The following is a 21,532-nucleotide window of genomic DNA, read 5'->3' on the forward strand; positions in this document are numbered from 1 at the left end:
GTATGGCCAATTCACCTGACCTGCACATCTTTGGTCTGTGGGAGGAAACCCACGCAGACACAGGGAGAATGTCTGTGTGGAGTTTGCACACAGTCGCCAGAGGCTGGAATCGAACCTAGGACCCTGGCACTGTGAGGCAGCAGTGCTAACCACTGAGCCACCATGCCACCCCAAATGCTGTCAAAATGTACATCTGCAGTCAGATTCCCCTGGACAACTGGCTTATGCAATACCATGATGTGAAATAGGGAATTGCAGTCAGTCAGTTATTCCTCCCAATGAAACAAATTAATCCCACAGGAGTTTGACCAGAAAGTGGTGTAAATCCACCCATTTTAAGTTAGACAGCATTACAAAAAAACATTAGTTCCCATTGCAACTTTACAGCTGATTTCAGAGATAGGCTAATGAGCCTCGAAAGGCAACAAGGAGCAAAGTACTTTAAAATGGTTATCCACAGATGTCTTTGCAGCACAAACCAGGGTGACTTGGCATCACCACAGCATTCATACCAGCCCAGGCAACACACTGTTGTATCTTGTTGTTACGTGTAGACAGCCACCAACGTGGTAACCCATGGCCAGCTGGATAAACTCACGCACAGACTCATCTTTGGAAGACTCCTAACTAGGTGTACCAGAAGAATTGAAACGGATAATTAAATGAGTGTTTCTTTCCTCCTTATACCCAGGAGACTAGAATCTCTAACCAATATCAGTGAAACCAAATGCTACCACAAAGAAAAAAAGCATACTTCCACAACAAACTGGAGTTTAACAAATGCAGAGAGGTCATGACAGGAAATTTCACCCCCCCCCCCCCCCCCGCCAATTTACTCCAATCAAATCAGATTTAAAACCACCTACACAGAACAGTTCTTGTAAAGCAAATGAATTCACAAGCTTCAACATAATGCAGGCTTTTGATGAAACCACCCACAAATACTGTCAAGAAAAACATCTGAGTTTTGGGAAGTTCGGAATAATTTGCAAAAGCTTGGAGTCTAGACAGTGGGCTAGTCCTTACATCTTCCAGAAAAACATTTGATAGTAAATAGCAGTAACGCCTCAAAACTATTGTGTTTGGTGGTTTGGATGTTGCAGCTAATGAAACAATTTTGAACAACTTGCCAGAATTAGCTCATCTCTCCACCCAGAATTCTTCTCCGCCACCCTGCGCACCACTGCTCCCCCCCCCCCCCACCACCCCCTACCACTTTCTATCGTCTGCACACTAGAATTAGTGTTGATCTTTTGTGCCATGTAATCTTCATTAAAAATTGAATCACTGCCAGCAATATAGGGAGAGTCAACCATAATCAAAATGAAAAACTGCCACAGTAGGAGTCTGGAAGGGATTCTGGTACTGGTACTGCTCAGCCTTTAAATAATAGGCAAGATGTTTGAAATGATCAGAATTTATTTTTTAGGACCAGGCAGACAAACAGACAGACAAAGTTCCAACAACAAATTTTGGGAATGGCACTTCTGCACTATGCTTGCATTTTTTTCCTTGTTTGTTCTGCTTAAGTGCATCACTGCTTTATTCAGACTGATTGCCATTTGCCACTGATCAGTCCATCGGATCAGCCACCCCACACCTTCCTGTTGGCTATCAGTATTTACCACCCCACCATTTTTTGTATCATCCACAAACTTGCTAATCAACCCTTCTAAATTCAAGTCTAAAATCACTTCTATAAACCCCCAACATGCATCCCTGCAGAAGTCCAATGGGCATAGATGTCTGGTCACAAAAACACCCTTCAAAAGCATCACCTTCTGCTTCTTGTGGCTCAGCCAATTCTGCATCAGAGTAGCCAAATTTCTCTTGTTGACGTTGGAGAAGTTGTAACTCCATGACTTTCAAACTTCTAAAAACTTGCCTACATATTGACTATTTCTCTTGCACTGTTAGGGGGTCTTTATTATGCTCCCAGCACTCTGATCGTTCCTTTTTAGTTTTCACGTTCTACCATATAGTTTCATTTGAGGAGATTTCCAAAATGTGATTGCTCTTGACTGCTGTAATGGATTCCTGATCAATACTGCAACAATCCCTCTTACCTTCTTCCTGTTTCACCTGAAGACCCTGTATCCTGGAATACTGAGCTAATAATCCTGCCTCTCTCTCTAACATGTTTCAGTGACAGCAATAATATCATAGCCCCATGCTTCAGTGTGCCCTCAATTCATTGCCTTGTCAGATTCCCCCAGCTTTAAAATAAATACCATCTTACCTTGACAAACTGCCTTGTGCCTTAAAATATAGGCTATAACTTCTAATGTCTTCTTGACTCACTTTTACAATGAAAGCTAACTCCTGAAAACAAGCAGAAAATATAGAACTGTTCTCTGCATAACTCATTCATGGCTAAAAAGCCATAGAAAGCAGGTCTTGAGTCAGATTCTAGCAGGTAGACTACACAGAATTGATGAATACAGATGACAACCAGATTCCAGCTCTCTATTTGCCAACATTTAAAAAAAAGGACTGTTAATACTAACATTAACCTTGAACCTTTTAAGATTCTAGCAATAAAAAAAGTTTGAACAGTCAACAGTTGTATGTTTCCTGCTTGTCTTCAAGTGTTAGCTTTCATTGTACAAGTGAGCCAAGATGATATGAGAAGTTATAGACTATATTTAAGGCACAAGGTTGGATGGCATTTATTTTATTTTAATGCTGGGGATCTGACAAGGCAATGAATTGAGGGCATGCTGAAGCATGGAGCTATGATGTCATTGCTGTCACGGAAACATCAATTCAGTTTTTTCAGCATGACCGGTTAGTGCTGAATAGATTTACTTATGCAAGACTTACACAACCGGTGTGCTCAGTTTTTGGTGTTTCATACGAGTAACACCCCCCCCCCCCCTCCTCCAAATCCAGAGTCCTTGTGTTGCAACTTCCTGCAGTTCTCCCCCCCCCAATTTCAATGACAAATGTTCTTTTGTTGTCCCTGCCAAAAGGTAAAGCTTGCTGGTAGATGAAGCTAATCCACAAGACTAGTAGGAAACTGTAACCTACGTGACCTGCAGTCCAGAATCAAGACCATCTCAGCCTTTGGCCACCATGCAATATAATATCGATGCCCCTCTGTGCACAGGCAACTGGTAAAGCTCCAAAATTGACCAGCAATACATTCATAAAAACATACAAGTGAATGGGCCTTGGGTTAACATCCATAAGACAAAAAGTCCTCTACAGCCAGCTCACACCACACACCCCCCCAGACCCAGATCCACAGTGATCTCCTGGGTTACATGGATCAATTCCAATACGTTGGGACCCTCCTCTCAGCAACAGTTGGCTGAGGTACAAGATTGACATTGTCCTTCCAAATGCTGAGACAGCAACTGGAGTCAGAACAACAAGACTTTGAACTCAACAGCAAAGCTCATGGACCACAAAGCCACAGTGTTATTGGGCCTCCTGTCCAGGTTGGAGACATAGACAATGTACAACAGCCACCTAAAATCCCCTCAAAATTTCCCCAGGAACGCCTCCACAAGAATCATGCAAATTCCCTGGCAGGATACACAGCCCAATACCAGTGTCCTCTCAGATCAACATCCCCAGCACAGACAACAATTCGTATTAGATGGGGATAGTATCAAGGGAACATTACTTTCAGTTTAAGATAAACAGTGCTTTGTTTAACCCTTTGTTGTCCATGTCCTGGGAGTGAGATGGGGAAAGCATCAAGGGAACTCTACTTCCATTTACTTTTAGTTTAAAGAGTGTAAAAAGGAATGCCCAATGCCTGACAAAACTTCCAAAACAAGCTGTCTGCCTCAAACTAAGTCATGGCAATGGTTACCAGGACAGCAGAGGACATACTTCTAGAATGCTCTCAAAGATTTCCTGAGAGATGCAATATCCACAATGAGCTGGAGATTCCCACAAGTCAAAAGGCAAAAATGAAAAATACATACCAAAAATAATCCACAATGTTTGGCACTTATCTGGGCCCAGTGGAGGTGAAGGGACAAACTGTGGAAGGAGAGTACAGAACCCTTTACCACGGTGTGGACACCACCCATGAGACAGTGTCTGTGGACCCATCTAGCCCATTCAGCAGTCACACAACTGTAGGAAGAAAAGGAACCCTCAGTCTGGGGGCAATGCCCAAAGGAGGAGCTGGTTGATGAGTGAATGGAGGTACAGAAAATAACAACTCTTCCTTCTTTCTGGTGAGGTATGGTACCAAGACATGAAGGAAATCAACAGAGACACCCTTTAGGGACTCTAAGCTGACAAGGCCAAAAGCAAATTCAAGATATCAGTAACTGACTGCTGGATGAGCCATTAACCTTTGGGAGCATTTTTCTGTTAAAAAGTTGCAAAGTAACCAAATAGCACAGAGATACATGCTTAAAAGCAGATGTACTCGGGTATTTACACAAGGGAATTCAGAAAATTAACACCTTATTTCAGGGACATTGTTGTTTCTAGGAGTTTGGGAATTGGCTTCCAGGTCTGAACAGTCATACCAACCTCGAAGTGTTAGTAAGGAGCTGACTGATATTATCATCACTAGACTATTTAACGAGACCCAGGTTTGAAACCCAAGGCAGATGGTGGAGTCGGAATTCAAAAATCTGGAGTTCAATGGCCGTGAGACCATTCTTGATTGTCATTTAAAAGATATTAAAGAACCAGTGTTGTTTAAGAACAGAAACTGACATCCTTAGCTGATGTGACCGACATGCAGCTCCAGACGAATAGTAATATGGTTGGCTCCTAACTGCCATCTGGGTAGCTAAAAGATGAGCATTAAAAATGCTGGTGAAGCCAGAAACACTCCTCTTCTGAATGAGGATTTTAAAGACTCTACAGATGTTGCCAGACCTACTGAGTTTCTTCAGTGTCGTTTCCAGCACCTACAGTGCTCTGCATTTATTGTAAGTCAGTTGTCTGTCCTGTTCAACAGCAGTAACTATACATTACTTACAGCAAAGCAGCAAGAGACCTAGGGATCACAGAAACAGTTATATAGATGCAAACCTCTTTTCCTACTCATCCTGGAGCTCAGCCCTGCTCCATCACTAGGTATCTGATCAACTGTATCCACCAAACCATCGCTAGACGTTCAGCCAATTCTACTTAACATGAATCATGAAACAAAGTCTGTACATGAGAGTCTGACTATCACCTCATTAAGTAACATGTACCAAACTGGGATGGTTGATGACATGTGCAGTGCTCATCAAATAGCATTCCAACATATAACATTAAACCACATTCAGGAGCAAATTAAAAGCTACCTCTTAGGATTGCAAACCAGTGATTAAACAGTACTCAAAGTCCAGATGCTGCTTTTAGATATTAGATCAGCAGCTAGATCCTATATTCACTGCCCTCCCGCCACGTCCCCACCTTATCCCAATATCAGAGTGAGTCAATGCCCAGCTGCCAGGAAGCAGTGGAGACCTACTCCCAAACCCCTTCCAGAGTCATTCAAGCCGACACCATTAATAAAAAAAAGGTGGGAGTACTGTCTCCTTCCTGGCGAGCCAAGTCAAGGTCAGCAACAGAGATCAGGTATCCTCCCACAACACAACCCAACTGCACATGCCAAGGAATGCAAGCTGGGAGAAAAATCTAAACAGCTACCATCGACTGGGGATTCTATTTTTAAACTAAAACAAAGTGTTGTCAAAACAGTTCGAGATTAGTGTCCCCATTCAGTGCACCATCCGTTTGTGGGCATTTTGCATTAAGTGTGAAAATTTCAGGGAATCAAGCACTGAACCAAATGAATTAGTTTGCTTTCAGTTTCAACAAGGAGTCTACATTCCGAATGCCAAGACTGCATCAGGCAGATATACAGTTGTGCCCAGGGTTTAGCGATAGAGATATTCCTGGGCAACAGATAAAAGTTAGTTAAAATAGGTATAGTCATTGTTGATACGAAATTTGCTGAACTAAACGAATTGTCAATTTTTTGGTAAAGCTAATTAAGTGTTCAAAAGCTTTCTTGGGAAGATAGATATCTCAATCTATTCAGTGCAAACCTTAAACAATTTCAGATCCATGGAAGAAAATAAATGTGACATTATCAACAGGACAAAGCCAGTAGTCTGGAATGCTTTCCGTTATTGCCAACGGCATTTCCATTTAAAAATACACTCCCTCCAAGACACCACACTCTGGTTGCAGAGAATCCCATTTACAAGGTTTCCAAATGTTTGCCCATTTTAAATCAATGGTTGTCGAAGTCAGTTTTAAAAAAGGTAACTGAAGTCCAATTCTCTCCAACTTCCATGTGAACCCATGATGTGGAGATGCCAGTGTTGGACTGGGGTGGACAAAGTCAGAAGTCACATGACACCAGTTTTATTTAAATTCACAAGCTTTTGGAACCCTGCTTGTTCATCAGGAGTGCTGGATGCTTAATGACTTCACCTGACAAACTGAGCAAAAACCTTGCTATTTTAATTAAACCTGACGTTGCGTGACTTCTGACCATATGAGCCCAAAAAAAAAGGTACAGCATTGCTGCAAATTCATTTGCATCAAGCCTGAGCTTGGATTCAAACACCAATTGTTACCTGAAGTATATGGTTGACTTGATTAAAAACAGCAGCAGCCAACACTAACACCGCTATTTGTTATCGTAAAGGTTTAACCACAAGACTATTTTGTGATTTGGATGGTGTTGGATTCTTGTGCACGGCCTCAAATCTATCAAACACTGGTGGCTGGCTGTTGGAGAGAGTTTCAAAAGCAGGTTCATTACACAGTGAGATCTTAAGAAATAGGAACAGGACTAGTCTGCTTGGCCCTTTGAGCCTGCTTGGCCATTCAATAGGATCATGGCTGATCAACCATTCCCAGATTCCCCAACTGAAGAATCTATCTCAGCCTCAATATTCACAATGAGCCTGCCCCAGCTACTGTGGAAAAGGAGCTCCAAAGACTCAAACATCAGAAGAAATTCCTTCTCATCTATCCTCAATTAGTACACCTTCATTCTGAGGCTACGCCCTCTGCTTTAAGATTCTCCCATTTGGGGAGACATCCTCTCACCATTTACAGATCCTATATATTTCAGCGACATCATCCCGCATTCTTCCAAACTTCAGTGATTAGAGCTCCAACCTGTTTAGCCTTGGTTAATACGGTCATCCCTCCATCCTGGTGAACCCTCTGAGCTGCCTCTACTTCCCTTAAGGAAGCAGAGCAACACTGCCCCCAGTATCCCAGATGTGGTCTCACCAATATGGTGTACAGCTTCAGTAAGACTTCCCTCCCCATATTCCAAGCCCAATGAAACAAGGGCCAACACTTCACTAACCTTGCTGCACCGTGCACTAGCTTTGTGTTTCATGCAGAAGTATCACCAAGTCCCTTTGTATTGCAGCTTTCCTCCAGTTAAATGCTGTTCCTTTTGCTTTCCTTTCCAAAATGAAAAACTTCATTTCTACATTTTGTGCCATGTATCAACATTTAATCTATCAGTTTGTATCCCCCTCACAACTTGCCTTCCCACCTATTCAGGCATCTGCAGATTTATAGTACATTTACTTCCTCCCTTTTGAGGAACCTGGTGAAAGGTCTTCCAGAAGTCCACACACAAACAGGTAGGCAAGTGAAAAAAGTCACTTGGTGCAATCACATTCTACTTATGCACAATTATTAACAAGAAACCCATGGCTTTGGATCAATGAAAGACAACTACTCATCCAGCATTTAAAACCTTTTCATCTGCTTGTGGTCAGGGCACTCCAGCCAGCCATTAAAGCAAACAACAAAAAGGACATGGAATAGCAAAATGCACATGGTTCTTCGTGGGTAAAATTATGGAGTACCAATCCTGGAATAAAAGCCAAACACTACGTTTTTTTTTAAAAACGTGGACAAATTATAAAGTAGCTTAGAGTAAGCAAAAAACGTAAATAACAGTACTAGTTAGTTAAACTAGGTACATTTAAAAATGATCCCAAAAGGGAAAAACAGCCATATTCGGTCTACAAGCTGTTCACTGACCACTCAAAGATCAAAAATGCACATTTCGGCATCAACTTTTTGAAGTGACGGGGCCGGTGTTGGAATGGGGTGGACAACGTCAGAAGTCCTTTGGAAACCATTGTCAGGTGGTGAAGTGGGGTGGGTGGGGGAGGCAAACCCTTTATAGAAGTTCTTTTCCAAGTCCTTTTTAAAGGAAGGACTAAAGGAGCTGTGAAGGAAGTCAATGAAGACAGACAGCCTACACTAAAGTCTTCAATTCTGTCATCATTACAAAACATTGCCCAAGATGCAGATTTACCAGTGTCTGCGGTTTAAGAGCCAAAAAGAAACATTCCCAGCCGTTATACATTTAAATCAGAGTAGGAATTTTATCCATAACTCTGCAGATGTGGAGAATTAACTGGAATTTCAAACACAAAAAGGGATGGTTGGCAAAAAAACATTTCCCCTGTTTTGGGGAAGGATTAATCACAACATAAGAAAAATTTGGGGAAACCCAAGATCATATATTCTATCGCTTTCTCTTCCCTCACTGCCTCCTCTGCCAAAACATTGAGCAATTCTCAAACTGCTTGAGCAGTGTGTGGCTGCTTGTCTCGTAGATTGTAAAACAACTCTGGCTTTCTTCCAGTCTTGTAGTCCCACAGCTTGCTCCAATTTAGATATAAAACTTTTTTTGGAAAAACTGTCCTTTAATAGTCCCTAATGGATGAAAGCAAAAAAAGGAAAAAATATACCAAATAATATCTGCAAAGTGTGGGCATTGGATATTTTGTTCATTCAAAATGAGCCAGGTTATACAAGCCAACTTTCTACATTTTATTACATAAAAGACAATGAAAATGACTGAAAGACCCCGGTTTGTAAAAAAAAACAAGTTTTTTTTAAACAAAAGGAGACTGATAGCATAACTCTCCTGATTTAAAAACCCCACTGTATTTAGCATATTTAAACAAGTTTAAAATGTTTGGAAGCCCAAGAGTTCATTCTATTTAAGCAACATGGTACGTCAGGGGCCAACTGTTCCCACAGACAAGGAAGGGAGGCGGTCTTTGTAAAATCTGATAGTTTCGACAAGCTTCCGACATCTACTGAATGAGACAGAGACAGGGTGAGACAAGGACTTTAAAAAAGGGAAATATGTTCAGAGACACACACACACACACACTAAAAACCATTAAATTTACTTTCCCCTCTTCCCAAACAGCATTTTGAGAACGACTTATTTTATGCTTTCAGCATCTGCAGTATTTAGTTAGGAGAATGCTACAATTCAGGTGGTTTCTGATTAATACCAAAATTAGAAGCATTCCAACCGAGATAAATACCCAGTCCCTGTTCAAGACAAAGCAGAGGAATCTAAGTAGGCACTTTGACACTGTGGGGGAGAGAGGTGGGAGGTGATGGACTGCTCACAGTAACTTCAAAGCATTAGACGGACAAAAGATTAAAAATGTATTTTAAGCTGGTTCCTACTTAGAGTTTAATTGAACTGAAGTCAGCGAGAAACGAGAGAAAACATCTTTGTGGTTGTTAAACTCAACTTTGGATATTCTTTCTGCACTAAGTTCTGAATTCATCCACAGCAGTCCAGTATCTGATAACAGCTCCAGGATTAGAGGCTAGATGACACATTCTTTTTAAAGGAGGAGTTTTACCAAGCCTTTTAAAAAATAAACAAAAAGGTTGCAATGCAACAACCTGCATTCACACAACACCTTTGATTTTTTTTAATATAATTGTGCCAAAAAGGTTTTAAAAAGGGACATGGAGAGACAGATACAGACTTACAGTAAAGTCCTGAGCTTGAGGACTTGATAGCATTACCACTGGTGAAAAAACTAGGGCCATCCAAAATAAAAAAAAGATCAAAACTAGGGGAGCATGTGAGATTGAGAAGCTAGAGATAGGGGTGAGGGTAGGATAACAAGCGAACATTGTGAAAGAGCAGGAGAGAGTGTGGATCCTAACAGAGGATTTTCAAGTGGAGGATGGAGATTGCTCTGCAAGCTAAAATGAAAGAGTCAGCAGGCACTGGAATGAGGGGTAAATATAAAGACTACAAAGTTGATTCTGGGTTAGTTCCTCTGATTAGGGTGGTAGGAGCACAGCAAATGGTAGATATTTGCAGACATAAATAAAAGTGATTTCAAGCAGCCAGTCCATCTTACAGATTGGTTTAAGCCCCAGGTATGTTGCTGAATTCGGGGGAGGCAGTCTCTTATGTCTGTCCTTTCTACAAGATGTTTAAATCAAAACAAACATTTTTCAGATGAAAAGATTCACACTTAAAGCATCAGCTCTCTCGTTCTATACAACCCACGAATGCTTCTGGCATTTAAGTTTTGGTCTCAAATTTGAAGCAGCTATGGTATTTGGCTTTTATACATACAATCACCACCAGCCTCATGCGTGGTTCAAAATCAAGAACATGCCAACACCCAACAGTGGAAAAACAAGTAGGAGGATAAAAGAACTCCAGAAATTCACCTATGAAAAGTGAACCTCCCAAATATAAAGTCTTTTTCTCTAATGTATATGGTAGCAAATTCTTTTTGTAATGCTTAGCATTTACAACTCTCTAGAAAAAAGAACTTAAACACACTTTTGACTTAAGGGAGAAATGTCTCAACAGCATGGGTGTGACCCTCTTGACAATGACTGATCAGTGAACATTAAAATGAAAAAAGCTTATTCAGCAGATTTGTGAAGCAGTTTTTAAGACAACAGTGGAATAATCAAGTAAAACCAGCTCTGTATTCACTCGTGTGGTAAACATACAGCTAAATATTGTTGTTTCAGCAGCAATATTGGCCATTATTTTACAGAATTTTCACAAACTCACCAATTTTATTTGTTGTAAAAAAGACTTTTCAAAGCCCGCCACCAAAAGTGAATTTTTTGGCATATCTAGAAACACAAGAGGTACAACAAATACCTTCTGCTTATAACCATTTCTACAGATAGGGATTTCTACAGGCAGATCCCTAGCTGGTCCAATAAATATTTCTTGGCCCTAGCTCCTGAGGGGGCTGGGATGGCCTCACCTGTATTAAGTCACCAAACTATTAATCCTGAGATCCAGATAATGTTGAGACACCTAGGTCCAAATCCCACCATGGCAATTGGAAGAACTGGAATTCAATAAAAATCTGGAATTGTGTCTAACATTGCCAATGGCTCCATGGTCAAAAGAAAAACCATGGTCTGGTCCATTGGGGAAAGAAAACAGCCATCCTTACCTGATCTAACACGTGACTCTAGGCCTACAGTGAACTGTTCACAGCCCTCCGAACAATTAATGCTGGCCTAGCCAGCAACACCCCCATCCCATGAACAAATTTTAAAAACCTGCCTGTCCCAAGAGATTCTAGCTCAAGGGGGCAAAAGGAGGAGGAGTGGCTGACCCAGGGACCCTTGGACTCTAGGGTGCACTGGAAGCATGCTTTAAAAAAAAGATAGAAACCTAACAATTTGGCCATGTTAAATATGCACCTTCACAACCAAACAGCCCTGGAGTGGCACTTCATGGCAGACCTTCAGGTTCAGAGGCAGGGTGCCTACTCACTAAAGGCCTTTCACCAAAATTTCAATCATTGACAGTGTTAATTTTGCAGGTGCAAGAAGAATCTGATCAGCATTTTGACTGTACATGCCATGCGGCAGCAAGCCCAATAATAAATGTCAACTTGCTAATGGTCAAAAGCTCTCATCGCCAAAAGAACAGAGGGGGAACATTCAGTGCTAAGTAAACTTTAGATTTAAAAAAAAAGAAAGAATCTTGGTTACTTACGGTCCAGTCCATTAATGTAGCGCATTCGGATCTCACAGTGACCCCAAACAGCACTTACAACTGGATAAAGTTTTTTCCCTTTAAGTCCTCTACATGCAATGCCCAGATAATGTCCATCCACAATATAGCTTAGCGTTCCTTCGTCCATGTCCAAAACCACCAGGAATACATCTGGTACTATAAAGGTTTCATGGGGCTCCAAGAAAGCTGGATAAGTCTGGCTTGGTTGATTCTTGCCGTCAAAATAAAGTTTGTTTCGCCCGAGGTCCCAGCCCCAGGATTCACAGTTACTACCAACAAGTGCCGTGTAACCTACAGAGTGCAAAGGAGCATCTATTGTTGCGACACCAACCACTGCATGTGTTCCCCGTTGTCTCATTGCCCAAGTAATTTCCCAGACATGTAGTCCTCTGGTATATCCCACTTTGCCCCTAATGGCATCAGTACTCTGAGCTACTGGATGGCGATGAAATATTAATTTGTCGTCTTCTTTCACAAACACATTTAGCGATCGATCGTCGTTGTTCCAAGAGTGCAATAGCTGGACCTCACAGGTAGCAGGTGGCATGTCCAGGAGCATGTCCAGACGAGCAGGTTTACAATAATCAAGCCCTTGCTGTGCATGACGTAGAGACCTGTAAGAAGGATCTCTCACGTCCACAGTCTTCAGTCCAACAGTAACTCTCTGGCCCATATTTAAACGTCCAGGATAATACGTAAACAATCCAATCTCCCCCCCCCACCTCTCCTCAATGCCGTCTTCCAAATTTGCTTGTCCCAATGTGTTCAGATTGGGAAATGCCACTAGGTGATGGAAGGTTTAGCTGTATTTTCTGAAACACAAGAGCAATTATTCAAAAGAAACAGGTCAAATAAGCCAATTGCATTCAGCTTCACAGAATTAGTCTTCAAAAATTATCAACAGGAAACAAAATACAGAACTGGGGGATTATAATAAATCAAATGGAGGCTCTTTTCTTTCAGGTTGACAGGTCACCAAATAGGTCTTTAAGAAGGGGCTTTAGAGTGAACCAACACACATTTTGTTCCTACTGGTAATGTCAATGGTCTAATAGCTCAAAACGTTAACCTGGAGTTTTTTTTGAGGAAAAGAAAAATCCCAGTTCAAACCCCACCTCTGTATTTTCTGAAATTTGAGTGTAAGCAATAAACCTGGAACCAAAAGCTAATTTCATAGTCTCAATGGCAGCAGCTATCAGATTCCTTTTTAAAAAATCCAACTGGATCATTACCACTCTTTAGCAGGAGAAATCTGCCATCCTTATTTGGTCTGGCCTCCAAGCACATGTTGGATCTTTAACTACCCTCTGAAATCAACTTTTAGCAAAGTAACTCCATTCAAAAAGTGATTAGGGATGGGCAACAAATGCTAGCCTTTGCCTGTGATGCCCAGGTACTGTGGTAGAATAAAAGAGAAACACCCAAATTAAAAAAAGGTCATAACAGGGGAGTGTCAGTCATAAATCTAATAAGGAATTTATGGCAAATACCCCTCCAACTGTCACTTTTGCTAGCCAAGGGTATGGAGGGAAACAAAGTGGAGAGAAAGGGTAAGTGGAACTGGAGTACAGAATCACTGGTGATCTTATTCAATAGCATGGTCAGGCTGAATGGGTAACATAGTAACAGGAGTGGGCCATCAGGTTAGAATATAGAATAGGGGCTGTTGAGGAAATAAGCCAAGTGCACAAGGGAGAATGAAATAAGAAGCATTTGATGAGATCTAGGTTCAAATCCCAACTTCTCCAGACGTGCAGGGTATATGACACACTTAAATGAAGTGTATCCAGCATGAACCTATCAGAGGCATCTTTATCAAACTGCAGGTAGAAGAGCAGGTGAGATGGGTAACGGTGTCCCTGAGGTCTCTACTCTAAGACCAGGAGATGGTGACCGAGGTGGACACTGATACCAAGGAGATGCTGATGCTGCTGGGAGTTTGAAAGCTTGTCCAACCTTCAGTAGGAACAGCCTTCCAGACTCCAAGAATCTAAAATTTATTTATAAACATGATTCTAAACTAAATGTCTAAACAGTGTAATTGTTAAAAGAAAAACCTAAATAGAATGGAAAAAACAGTTTTGTACGCAGCGGAAACTCTACATAGAGCAGTGCTAATTAACCAGCCTGCCAGTCTCAGTTTCTTGTCATGGTCACACAGATAATGCCTTAAATGGTCTACTGTTCAGCCCTGAGCCAGATGAAGGAGACAGAGGTACAGCAGGTAGAGCTGATCAAGGAGGGTGTTGGATACCAGTAACGGGTGGCCAAAATAGAAAAGGAGATCAACGCCCCACAGCATACACCTAGTTCAGTTTAAAAAAAATACAAAATTACTTTTAGGTCTTCAGTGACATGTGATATATAAATTACACCACTCCCACATACTAAGTAAAAAGCAGAAGACCAAAATGACTAGTCCCATTTTCTCAGTAGGCTAAAAAGAAATGCTCATGCAGTGCTCCATATTCCAATCAAAAGGAATAAAGACAGGTTACCACTCCCTACTGAAAACAGTTTCTCAAAGTCACCAAGAATTCATTTTGATTTGCATAAAATGGATTCAAGAATTTCTAACCAACTATTTTGGAACGGCAGTAGCTCGCTCTGCTGCCTCACAAGTACCAGGGAGATGGGTTCGATTCTAACCTCAGGCAACTGTGTGGAGTCTGCATGTTCTCCTCGTGTCTGTGGGGGGTTCCTCCAGGTGCTCCAAAGATATGCAGGTTAGGTGAATGGACCATGGAAAGTGCAGGGTTACAGAGATAGGGTAGAGTAGTGGGTCTGAGTAGGATGCTCTTTGGGAGGGTCAGTGTGGTCTCAATGGGCCGAATAGCCTGCTTCCACACTGTAGAGACTATTTTTGCCTGTTGGTTTGATGCCTCCTTACAAAAAGCAGTGAATCTGTCCAAGACTCTGGTCATAATGCTTCTACCCAGTACATTGCAATGTTTTATTACATTAGAGGTGTTGTTATATTAATAAGTTGAAATGTGTCAATGAATTTAACTTTGAAATCCAACAAATGAACACAATGGCATTCTTGCTCCTCTGCCTCCACCACTTTGTAGGGAGTTCCTTCAAGGAGATGCCCCCCCCCCCACCAACCAAAGTTACACCAACCACTTTAGACAAAAAAAAAACCCAAACATCTTTGATTCTATGGCAACAGAAAAGAGAACTGTTGCCCCCAGCTGCACAGAATATGCCTAATAGCACCATTACAGTCATTTGTTCCCAATTACCTTCAGATGTAGGAACAGAGGTACTGCTGTTGTTTTTGAGAAGGGAGGAGGAGGGTGGAACACATTAAAGGGGTGAGGTGGTACACAGTTCTACTCTTGCCTCAAGATACATATTAAAGAAAAAAAAGTCTGGGTGGTGTCATTGAATTAAGCAAATTTAAACCTTGTACCTATATTCGAAAGGCTAAAATATTAATAATTATGGTTTGGGCTTGTTATTACAGGGCCTTCAGTTGGGTGGAGGGATAGCTAAAGGTTATAAAGAAAACTATGAACATGCTTGTTCCTACAAATTCAGAAACATCAGCTGGGAGTACATAGATAACCCAAAAATCATGGAGGGATAGATGTTTTATTCCCCTGGCAACAGGTCATGGCAAACACAAGGGTGGGGAGGGAAGAAAAGGATTAAATCCAGAAGTAGTTATGTTGAATTATGCTTGTGGTTTATATTTAGTGGAGGAAATAATTTCCTTGGTGGATCCTTCTCCCCTTTGGCCAAATACACCCTTCAAGGAGGGTCCATTTGACCAGTCAAGCTGCCTTGCTTGATTTCCCTCATTCACTGTTGCCAGCTGCTGTTAGGTGTCCCACTGTAAAAGGAGTGACAGTCAATGAAAGTTTATGCTAAACTGCAGTAGCATATGAGGTCAAATTCAATTGTTACTAGCAGTAGGGACGGGCTTCAAGGTGATGGGAACTAGCTGACATTTTCATCAAGAGCAGAGATCACAATAGTGCACAGGACAGCATTTACTAAGTGGGAATGACTATAAAGCGACACATTTTCTGAAAAAGGAAGTGTCAAGAATGAGTCATTCCCACTCAGGTAGGACTAAAAAAGAAACAAAAAAAGGTTGGTAGCACCCAATATTAACAACACAAAAGAATTCAACAACATTAATTGAACACCATTATAAGATTCCAATCCTGCTCAGGTGATTGCCACAGTCAACAATTCATGGTTGAATTAAGGAATAAAGGTGATGCAATCTCTTCCTCAACTCCCCCTCTACAGTTAGACTTCAGCTTCATGTGACACATTTCCAAGTTAAAGTCCTATCTGCTCCAGGTCTGTAAGGACATCTCTGAACACCGATTAGAAAATAGCTCCCCTTACCACCTCTAAAGCTGAAAGTGGGAAGATATTTTCCAGTGGGACTACTGCTGAACTGGTATAACATGGGCTTGGTACAATGACATAACAAGTGATAGTAGTATCAAAGTTATGCCAGGTTTCTGTTCTGATTCCACCTAATTGCTGATTAAAGTTTTGGGTCAGATTTGGGAAAATTTTAAATTCTATTACTTTTGCTTTCAGGGATACAATGGGCTGTACATTTTAAAATGAGAACAGGTTGGTGGTCAAATAAAATGTGAAAAATAAACTTCTCTCCGCAGATGTGGCCAGATCTACTCATTTGCTTTGGTACATTAACTTCTCCGGTAGCAATTTGAAGCCTAAAATAGCATTTAATGAAAAAACCAACTCACTCAAAAGGGAATATTAAAGCAACAATCCAAAACTTCATGGTAGCAAATAACAAGAACCAAAAAAGATTTTCCATTTATTCCCAAGTGGGGCTATGTTGTTTAGACCTCCTACGAAAACACACTCCTTCAAAAAGCAGTTTTGTACATACCTCACATTGCTTTTATTCTTGCAGGTTAACCTTCAGTGAAGCACATTCTTCCAGGAGTCTGCAAGAGAGAGAGTGCGCACTAGGTGAGAAAACTAAATTGTTGGTCACAAACCATTTAGTGATCACAATCGAGGTAACATTAGACAAAATGCCATGAAATTATTACAGACAGAAAAACATTTAGCCCATAATTCATAACTTATCCAGAAGAGTTTCAACCATTTTCAAAATTAAAACATTGAAGATGCACTTAGAGGTAGATTTGGGCAGTTGTCCAATGTTGTTAAATAGGTTCAAAATTAAAATAGCAATTCAGACCAAAAAGATGTCAAGATGATTAGCTTCAGAGACAGAGACAATTACAGACATGGCAGCAAGGAGACTGGCTCCTCCTGTCTGTGTCAGGAGAAGTATTCCTTGTAGGGGAGCATGTACCAGTTTGATTTTTAACCAAAAATGCATGACTGTGCAAATACACCAGGTTATACAAATTCCACTTAAAACACCAATACTTCACAGCCACTCCCATCCACGAAATGATTGATCTCACAGGATTGAGAAGGAAGGTTCTTAAACCAATAGATGTCAAAGACGGAAAACATGCAACACTAGCAGAAACTAAAATCACTAATTAAATATTTAAATTGGTTACAGGCCTAGTGGACTGATTTGTTCAATTTTTTCCCCCCAAAGTAGTGAACATCCTGGGAGGTAATATTTTTGACAGATACTGAAAGATTGACTTCTGGCATTTACTGCCAAATTGTGGAGTAGTCTTTGTTGGAATGTTGTACAGACAAGCAATTCAAGTTTTAATAGATCAAATACATTGATCATACATAGATACACACTTCATTTCTCATTCATAACTATACAACAAATCCAGAACAATCTCACAAATCAGTGTCTACCATTACAAAATTCCAAGTGGATTAAATTACTTGATTGCTAATCTAAAGCGTTGTAATAATTTATGCATACATCTGCCACAAGCAGGTATGAAGGCAAAGAGCACATTGGCCTTTTGCAATTAAAAAGGGTTTGGAATACAAACAAAAATAAAAGGGTCAGCTCTTATGATGCAGCAGTGCCCCCACCTCTGAGCCAGGTGGTCAGGGTCCAAGTCTCAGTCAGATGCACAGCACAGAAACAGACCCTTCAGTCCAACTCATCCACGCTGACCAGATATCTTAACCTCATCTAGTCCCATTTGCCAGCACTCGGCCCATATCCCTCTAAACCCTTCCTATTCATATTCCCATCAAGATGCCTTTTAAATGCTTAATTGTACCAGCCTCCACCACTTCCTCTGACAGCTCATTCCATACATGACACCAGTCTGAAGTTGCCCCTCATCCCTTTTAAATCTTTCCCCTCTGATCCTAAACCTATGCCCTCCAGTTCTGGACTCCCCACCCTGGGGAAAGACCTTGTCTATTTATCCTATCCATGCCCCTCACGATTGTATAAACCTCTAGAAGATCACCCCTCAGCCTCTGATGCTCCAGGGAAAGCAGTCCCAGAGGCAAGTCGTAACATTCTCTGAATAAACTGACTGAAAACAGAACAAAGGAAGAGTTGATGAAACTGCTTAGTGTCCTGAGACACAGAATGATCGCCCATGTGCACAGGGACATGGGTTCCTGGTGGTCTCTCCGAGAACAGTTTTACAGTGGACTATATAGTCATTTTACAGGGAGGAGCGTCCAGATAAGGCAACATACATATTAATTGGGTGACTGCTACAATCAAACAACAAGTAAATCAATGGCAGAGATCAAGCCCTTTACTGTTATACAATGAATCTTCTTAACCTTGTTAACTGGATTCATACAGTCAATATTATCCCCCCCCGCCACACCATCGTTAGCTGACCTTGCATACTGAATGCTTCCAATATTGTTAAATGGTTGCACACAAATGATTGCTTTTCCACCTTGTTAACTGCAAGGGAGATGGGTTAACAATGGGGTGCTGGAGGCAAGTTCTGATCTGAGTCATGCTCAGCTGAACCTTGTTTCACAAAATTCAAAATGTAACTCTTTCCTTGCCTGCTCATGCCAGATACACCAATAACCACCCAATAACCAAATCTACACCAATAACAGTGAGCATTATGTGCTCCATGTCCAAAAGGACAGACATAGCTGACTGGTAGGCATCACAAAGATTCATTGGATTGGTCCCTAGGATTAGAGGGTTGTCCAATGAACACAGCCTAAGCAATTTGAGCCTTTTTAGGTGAGAGAATCACTGCACAAGAGGCGGCCAGTTTTGCTCACAGTAATGCTGCTGCTGAAATCCACCAAGTCCCACTCACTCAAACATTCCCTGAAGCCATTCAAATTTGCTTCAGATAATTATCAGCTTCTCTTGACTGAATTCACCTTCCCCATACTCCCAGGAAGGAGCCTGGAATAATGAGAAATATTGCTTCAAAATATTTGGGACTCCGAATTAGACACAAGGGGGGCAGTTTTAGGATTTTGAAAAAAAAAAAAAAAGAGTTGAGCATTTAGGACAGGAGAAGAAATTTCTTCACTTGCAATGGGTTGTTCAGAAGATGGAGGATTATCCATCTTAAATATATTCAAAGCTAAAAGATGGGGTTTCACGGTAGTGAGAGATGCAAGAGATGAATGGGTAAGCAAAGTTGAGGCAGCTGCTTAGCCAGGACTGTACTAAATAAATCTAGCATTTAAAATGTAAAAAAAAAAAAAGTGTCCAGAACAAAAACACTCAAGTTCAATTAAACTACCAAAAAAAGATACTTAAACTCACTTCAACCACAGCATTTAAAATAGCATATTATCGCTGACTTTCTTCCCCATATAAAAACAAATATTTCAATATCAAACAAATTAAAAATCATTGGATGTGCACAGTTATTGGGAAAGGGCAGAAGTCACAGTGCATTTTTTCAAATAGTAAGTGTAGACAGGGTCACCCATAGCTCCTCTTCTGGCACCATGAAGAAGTCACCACAACAATCACAATCTAAAATGGATAACCAGAATTTAAAAAGGATTTAGGTAAGGAGGACAGAAGGAATCCAGAATGAGTAGATACAGGAAAAACAAAAGGTGTTTTGTAATTTTGCCTCAAAGAAGTCACTAACTATCAAAATGCACAGATTTCACTCTCCAGCACGAATGCTTGACCATTTCTCCAAGTTGAACTGGTACGTAACGGCACTGCTACATGCAACAGCTTAAAAGGCAGATGATTGAATTCTGTAAAACACCACACATTAGTGGCATTGTTGGGGCATCTAGAACCGGGGCACAGCTTTTCCTTTCAAATAAAAAAAGGACATCACTACTTATGTCCAAGATAAAAATAAATTTTACTCAGAGCACGGTGAATCTTTGGAATCCTCCAGCCCAAAGCTCAGTCTGAGTAGGTTTATTGTAGACTTTGGTACATTTTTGGTTTACCAATAGTATAGAAGGATAAAGTGAGATGTACAAGTCACAGGCATTGAAGACATCTTAAAATGATGGAGCAGACTAGACAGTTCACTTCTGTTCCCATTTCATACAGATGATGACAGATGTTGGGATTCAACTGCACTTTCCTGCCTGCTGTTTATTTTAGTGTATCAATCATGTAGCAAGGGTTGGTAAAACAATATGGATTTTTTTCTGTGAAGACTAAATACAGACAAGGAGAATGGAGAGGCTACATAAACACATCTAACCTATGGACAGAGTACTCCAGCATCTACACAGTACACAGGCTTATATATCACATCCTGCCTTGTGGTGGATGGGATGGGTAGTAGTTTAAGATGCATCCCTTAGAAAGTTGAATTTACATGAAATCTGCCCACCCCCATATCCTTAAATTCCCTGGAAGGCCAGGCATCTGCCTACCATAGCCTTGAATACATTCAACAATGAAGCACTCTCATCCTTCTGGGAGTAGAGTATTGGGATCCCTTGAAGTGAAAGCATCTCACCTCATCTTTATGCCAAATGATCAGCTCCTTATCCAGAAACAGTGCTCCCCTGTTCTCAGTCACTCAGCATCTACTTGTCATCAAGCCCCTTCAGAATCTAGGGAGATTCTGTGCAGGGAGTTTTCCCCAAGTATGGTTGCACCAAAGTCTTGTAACACTGTGGCTAAGCCACATTATTCATGTACTCCAATCCTTTCCATTAGATACCAACATACAATTTGTTGGCATAATTGCTTGCTGCCCTTCCATCTAACTTCGGGTATGTTTCTATAAAGGTACACAACTCTGAACATCAGTACTTAGAAGTAGTTTGAAGAAAATCCTGCTTTTCTATTCTAGAAATTGAGAGAGGAAATTCACATATTGCATCACATCATACTCCAGCTCCACACAATACCATCTCGATACCGGTCTGCAGCCTTGGCGTCTCCTATTCAGTGCAGTATGGCTCCAGTCGGAAATCAAATTTCACATTCAGTACATAAATCAAGATCATTCAGAAGTCAGATTTAATGGTTTCCCCAGGTCGAAGTCAGTGTGCAAGCTTCAGGGAAGAACACGCTTCCTTCTTGCTACAGGTTCCATGGAAATTATGCAGCTATACGGAGGATGTCAACACAAACAATTCTTGTTGTGGTTCTGTTCGCCGAGCTGGGAATTTGTGTTGCAGATGTTTTGTCCCCTGTCTAGGTGACATCCTCAGTGCTTGGGAGCTTCCTGTGAAGCGCTTCTGTGATCATTCCTCCGGCATTTAGTGATTTGTACCTGCCGCTTCCGGTTGTCAGTTCCAGCTGTCCGCTGCGGTGGTCGGTATATTGGGTCCAGGTCAATGTGCTTATTGATTGAATCTGTGGATGAGTGCCATGCCTTGAGGAATTCCCTGGATGTTCCC

General features: G+C 41.2%; 1 protein-coding gene across 2 annotated transcripts in view; it reads right to left on the reverse strand.

Moving 5' to 3' along the window:
* Nucleotides 1-21,532, reverse strand: part of spsb1 (splA/ryanodine receptor domain and SOCS box containing 1) — a 95,062-nt gene that overhangs the window by 10,830 nt on the left and 62,700 nt on the right. For both annotated transcript variants that reach the window (XM_072586138.1, XM_072586139.1), the window contains exons 3-4: nucleotides 16,680-16,737; nucleotides 11,771-12,603 (exon numbers count right to left, since the gene is read on the reverse strand). In XM_072586138.1, coding sequence (XP_072442239.1) covers nucleotides 11,771-12,464 — 694 coding nt within the window. In that variant the 5' untranslated portion in view covers nucleotides 12,465-12,603; nucleotides 16,680-16,737. The remainder of the gene's footprint in view (nucleotides 1-11,770; nucleotides 12,604-16,679; nucleotides 16,738-21,532) is intronic.

Source organism: Chiloscyllium punctatum, chromosome 16 (genome assembly GCF_047496795.1).
Source record: "Chiloscyllium punctatum isolate Juve2018m chromosome 16, sChiPun1.3, whole genome shotgun sequence".
Taxonomy (NCBI): Eukaryota; Metazoa; Chordata; class Chondrichthyes; order Orectolobiformes; family Hemiscylliidae; genus Chiloscyllium; species Chiloscyllium punctatum.